The sequence below is a fragment of the Leptonychotes weddellii genome, unplaced genomic scaffold (genome assembly GCF_054177405.1).
Source record: "Leptonychotes weddellii isolate Sample4059 unplaced genomic scaffold, ASM5417740v2 HiC_scaffold_13950, whole genome shotgun sequence".
Lineage (NCBI taxonomy): Eukaryota > Metazoa > Chordata > Mammalia > Carnivora > Phocidae > Leptonychotes > Leptonychotes weddellii.
Window position 1 is genome coordinate 1 of NW_027719703.1, and position 5,423 is coordinate 5,423.

Consider the following 5,423-nt stretch of genomic DNA (forward strand, 5'->3'; position numbering starts at 1 on the left):
TGTTGTGTTTGCTGGGCCTGGGCTTTCTGAAACCCCAACATATTCTGCCTCGAAGCCTCTCGCAGAAGGGTTTGGTTTCTGAGTCTTGGACCTGCCTGATCAATTCTAAATAGCTTTGCCCCTCCTTACTTTGCTGACTGTTCCCATTTGTGGAAGATCTGTGTCACAGGTTCTGCCCCTTCTGTTTTGTGTACTACCTGTCTCGGGAATTATAGACAACGACATGGTCAGTATTTGCAGGCTACCCTAAATTATTTTTGCAAGACTGTCCTCAAAATCTTCCTAGTAATAAACTTCTTTCCTGTAGTCTATCAGTGGTTGGGTCACTCTGGACCAGTGTCGTCCTCTTAACTGCCCTGTTTTCTCTTGAGGACTTCAATCTGCTAGGTCCCAGAAAATTGCCTAGGTTGAGCTGAGGGGTAGAGGAGAACCCTGGGTGCCTGATAGCTCAGACACCTCTCTAACCATAGGAAGGGGGATTAATGGAATCCTGGGCCTGGTGAGTAGGAGCAGTGGGAAGGCATGATTTCAAGACTGAGTATAAATCATACCAGGAAACCATCCTTTGCTCACTACTATGTTAGTGCCAAGGCTCGTGGCCATACCTCATTTCAATCCTTCCTCCCTATCCTTGACATTTTGCCCACTTGTCATTTCTTTTTTTTTTTTTTTTTAAAGATTTTATTTATTTATTCATGAGAGACAGAGAGAGAGACAGAGGCAGAGGCAGAGGGAGAAGCAGGCTCCCCGCAGAGCAGGGAGCCTGATGCGGGACTCGATCCCGGGACTCCAGGATCATGACCTGAGCCGAAGGCAGTCGCTTAACCAACTGAGCCACCCAGGCGCCCTGCCCACTTGTCATTTCTGCTGTGACTTCTAGTCCCTGGCTATCCCCTACATCTATGTCCCTCACATCTTTCCCCTTTCTGTCTTTCTGCAATGTTCTGCAACATTAACCTATACTCTGTGTGTCATGAGATGTGTGCACACAGCCCTAAATGGTTGACCACCAGCTAAAAGGCAATTGCTTTTTCCTGGAGTGGGACACACATTCTACACAGCACACACTTGTCACCAGCAGACAAGGTCCTGCTGAGAACCCCTGGCAGAGGAGTGAGTTGTACCAGACCTCTCTTGCTGGCACAGCACTGTATCCTACTTTCTTGCTAGTTGTGAGGCCCCCATCCCCACAGACACTGTTCTGTAACCATCAGAGGCCGAGCGCTATACAGTGTCCCCTTCCTTCACCTGATCCTGGCTCCTTTGTCCTGAAAACAAACCCATGGACTCAGTCCTGTTTGTGTCCTACACACATTTGTAATGGGCTGTCCTGTCCTTCCAAAGCATATAATACACTTCACCAGCATTTTTCTGCTCTCAGGTTGTTGGCATGGGGTAAAAACTGAGAAAGCTTTTTCTGAGCAATGTGTTTTTATGGAAGGAGTGTCACAGACCAGGACTCCAGACCCGGGCCTGTCTATCCCAAAGGCTCATTCCTGCAATGTGTGTATCCTAGCGGAGAAAGACGTCTTGTACCTTGCTGAGCACGAAGGAACATGTGCTGGACTGAAACCATGCACTTGTGGGCCTTGTGGAAAACTGTGCTCATTTAGTTCTTACTTACACCAGCACCAGAAGCAGAACCGTGGAGAGAAGGACCTTGGAAGGGAGGAGAACGGGGCTTTGTTCGTGAAGAGCAAAATCCTCATGTCAGACAATATTTTCACCTGTGGAGAGGTTGAGGATTATTCCCTGGGCAGCATGGGCCTTCTCCAGCACCAGGCCATCCCCAGCGGAGAGTATCCACACAGAGGCAGAGGGAGCAGGGCAGTTTCTCACACTCTGCGACAGCAGCACAGCACGCGTGGGCAAGCCTGCCCCAAAAAGGTTAAATTCATGGAGCAGCAGAGTGCTTACACTGGAGAAAGCCTTCATAAGTGCAGTCAATGTGAAAAATCCTTCGTCTCCAAAAAAAGACTTCTTGAGCACCAGAGAATCCACACTGGAGGAAAGCCTCATGAGTGTAGCAAATGTGGGAAGTTCTTTAAGTACAAATCTAGTCTTAATCAACACTGGAAAGTTCACACTGGAGAAAGGCCTCATAAGTGCAGTGACTGCGGGAAGTCCTTCATCTATAAAAGCAGACTTCTTGAGCACCAGAGAATCCATACTAGAGAAAGGCCTTATAAGTGCAGTGACTGCGGGAAGTCTTTCATCTATAAAAAGAGACTTCTTGAGCACCAGAGAATCCACACTGGAGAAAGGCTTTATAAGTGCAGTGAATGTGGGAAGTCTTTCTTCTACAAAAGAATACTTCTAAGGCACCAGAGAATCCACACTGGAGGAAAGCCTCATGAGTGTAATGAATGTGGGAAATTCTTTAGACACAGACCCAGCCTTATTCATCACTGGAAAGTTCACTCTAGAGAAAGGCCTTATAAATGCAGTGAATGTGGGAAGTCCTTCATCCATAAAAGGAGACTTCTTGAGCACCAGAGAATCCACACTGGAGAAAGGCCTTATAAATGCAGCGAATGTGAAAAGTCCTTCTTCTACAAAAGAATACTCCTTGAGCACCAGAGAATCCATACTGGAGAAAAGCCTTATGAGTGTAACGAATGTGGGAAGTTCTTGAGACACAAATCTAGCCTTAATCATCACTGGAAAGTTCACACTGGAGAAAGGCCTCATAAGTGCAGTGAATGTGGGAAGTCCTTCATCCATAAAAAGAGACTTCTTGAACACCAGAGAATCCACACTGGAGAAAGACTTTATAAATGCAGCACATGTGAAAAGTCCTTTGTCTACAAAAGCAGACTTCTTGAGCATCAGAGAATTCACACTGGAGAAAAGCCTTATGAGTGCAGCCAATGTGGGAAGTTCTTCAGACACAGCTCCACCCTCCTTAAACACCAGAAAGTTCACACCGGAGAAGGCCGTCTCAGCATGGTAAATGTGGAAATCTTTCATCCGCAAAAAAAGATTTCTTTTGCACCAGAGAATCCACATCAGAGAAAAGTTTTATGAATGCAGCAAATGTGGGTAAACCTTCATAAAAAGGTTTGAATTCAATGAGCACCAGAGAGTTCACCCTGGAGAAAAGCCATATGAATGTAATGAATGTGGGAAATTCTTTAGACACTGATCATTGATCCACTCACATTCAACACCAAAAAGTTCATGCTGGAGAGAGGCCTTGAATATGTGTAATGGATGTGGGATGTCCTCCATTTACAAAAGAAATCTTGAGCACAGAGAATCCAAACTGGAGGAAGAACCTTTGAGTATAATGAATGTGGGAAAGCCTTCAGCCTCAAGGATAGACTTGTTCAGCACCACAAAGTCCACACTGGAGAAAAGGCTTTTTGTGCAGCAAATGTGGAAAGTATTTCAGTGGAAGATACTGCTTTATCAGGCACCAGAAAGTTCACAGTAGAGAAAGTCCTTAGTAGTAGACAAACACCTTGTTGTTTAAGCCACGTTGAAATTTGGAGGTTATGTGCACTTTGGGGGTAGGTTTAGGATAGAATTGTGGTTTGCCAGTGTGAAGGGGTGAACAGCTTTTGTGAGTCACAGTGTCATGTCAGAGGCACAGTACAAGTCAGAAAATACTTCTTTTTTGTTTAAGATTTTATTTATTTATTTGACAGAGACACAGCGAAAGAGGGAACACAAGCAGGGGGAGTAGCTTATAAGTGCAGCCAATGGGGGAAACAGGGTTCCCGCTGAGCAGGGAGCCCTATGTGGGGCTTGATCCCAGGACCCTGGGATCATGACCTGAGCCGAAGGCAGACGCTTAACGACTGAGCCACCCAGGTGCCCCAAGTCAGAAAATATTTCTTAGTCCTATTTTGGCTTCATTTGCATTGCTTCCAAAGGCATCCTGGGAAAGACTGCAGGACTTTGTAATTAGTATGTAGCAGTGCATTCCTGAGTCACAGTGTAGGTGAATGTCTAACTTACTAAGGGATAATCTAATATGTTGGTATCAGTTTACATTCTCACCAGAAAAACCAGGACCAGAGTTCCAGTTTCTTTATATCCTTACTCACACCTGGTATGGTCAGGCTTCCTAATTTCAGTGGTGTAATAGGTGTGTAATGGCACCTTGTGATTTTAATTTGTATTTCCCTAATGATGTGATGTTTAGATGTTTTTCATGTGTTAATTTCCAGCCATCATATCTTTTGAAATTTCTGTTCATATGATTTGTCATCTTAATTACTGAGTTTTGACGTTTGTCCATGGATTATTGATGAAAGCCTTCTATTTTAAATATTTGCCAACATATTCTTCTAGTCATGGTTTGGTCTTTTCAATCACTTTTCTTGTGAAAAAATTTTAAAATTTTAATGAAGTTGAATTTGTCCATTCTTTCACTGAATATCCTTTTCATCTTGTATACAAGAAATGTTTGCGAAAAAAAGTTTGCCAAATTTAAAGACATAATTTTTCCTATGTTTCTTTCTGTAAGTTTTTTTTAGTTTTTTTACTGATGTTTATGTGCCTTTCTCAGTTAATTTTTGGACATTCTTTAAAAAAATACATATATATGGATACCCAGGGGCACCTGGCTGGCTCAGTCAGTAGAGCATGTGACTCTTGATCTCAGGGTCATGAGTTTGGTCCCCACCCTGGGCATACAGATTACTTAAAACAAAACAAAACGTGGATACCCAAGAGCTGCTGCCATATTGATTTAAAAGATTATTCCTTCTCCTTTGAATTGGCTTTTGTATCTTCATTGAAGGTCATTCATTTCTCTGAATGTTTATTTCTGGACTCTCTTCTGTTGCATTTATCTATTTTATTCCATACTTTCATGTGTTGAATAATTTGTTTTGAAATCAAGGTCATGTACTCCTACAACTGTCTTCTTTTTCAAAGTTGTAGTGGTCAGTCTCGGTCCTTCACCTTTCCGTATGAATTTTAGAATCTACTTGTCAGGGGGCGCCTGGGTGGCTCGGTCATTAAGCGTCTGCCTTCAGCTCAGGTCATGATTCCAGGGTCCTGGGATCGAGCCCCACATCGGGCTCCCTGCTCCGTGGAAAGCCTGCTTCTCCCTCTCCCATTCCACCTGCTTGTATTCCCTCTCTCGCTGTGTCTCTTTCTGTCAAATAAATAAATAAAATCTTAAAAAAAAAAAAAAAAGAATCTACTTGTCAGATGAACGGATAAAGATGATGTGGTATATATACAATGGAATACTACTCAGCCATCAAAAAATGAAATCTTGCCATTTGCAACGAACTAGAGGGATGGAACTAGAGGGTATTATGCTAAGCGAAATAAGTCAATTGGAGAAAGACAATTATTATATGATCTCACTCATGTGGAATTTAAGAAACAGAGGATCATAGGGGAAGAGAGGAAAAATAAAACAAGACTAAATCAGAGAGGGAGACAGACCATAAGAGACTCTT

At 43.2% G+C, this 5,423-nt stretch overlaps 1 protein-coding gene across 1 annotated transcript; it reads left to right on the forward strand.

Annotated features, from left to right (window-relative positions):
* Nucleotides 1-840: 840 nt before the first annotated feature.
* Nucleotides 841-4,851, forward strand: LOC102739374 (uncharacterized). Its single transcript, XM_031027552.2, has one exon. It carries the CDS (start codon nt 1,321-1,323, stop codon nt 3,025-3,027), a length of 1,707 nt encoding a protein of 568 aa, XP_030883412.1. The 5' UTR covers nt 841-1,320; the 3' UTR covers nt 3,028-4,851.
* Nucleotides 4,852-5,423: the final 572 nt, after the last annotated feature.

Excerpts from the sequence above, each read along its gene's own strand:
- LOC102739374 (XM_031027552.2), top strand. The coding sequence starts at position 1,321 with ATGGGCTGTCCTGTCCTTCCAAAGCATATAATACACTTCACCAGCATT.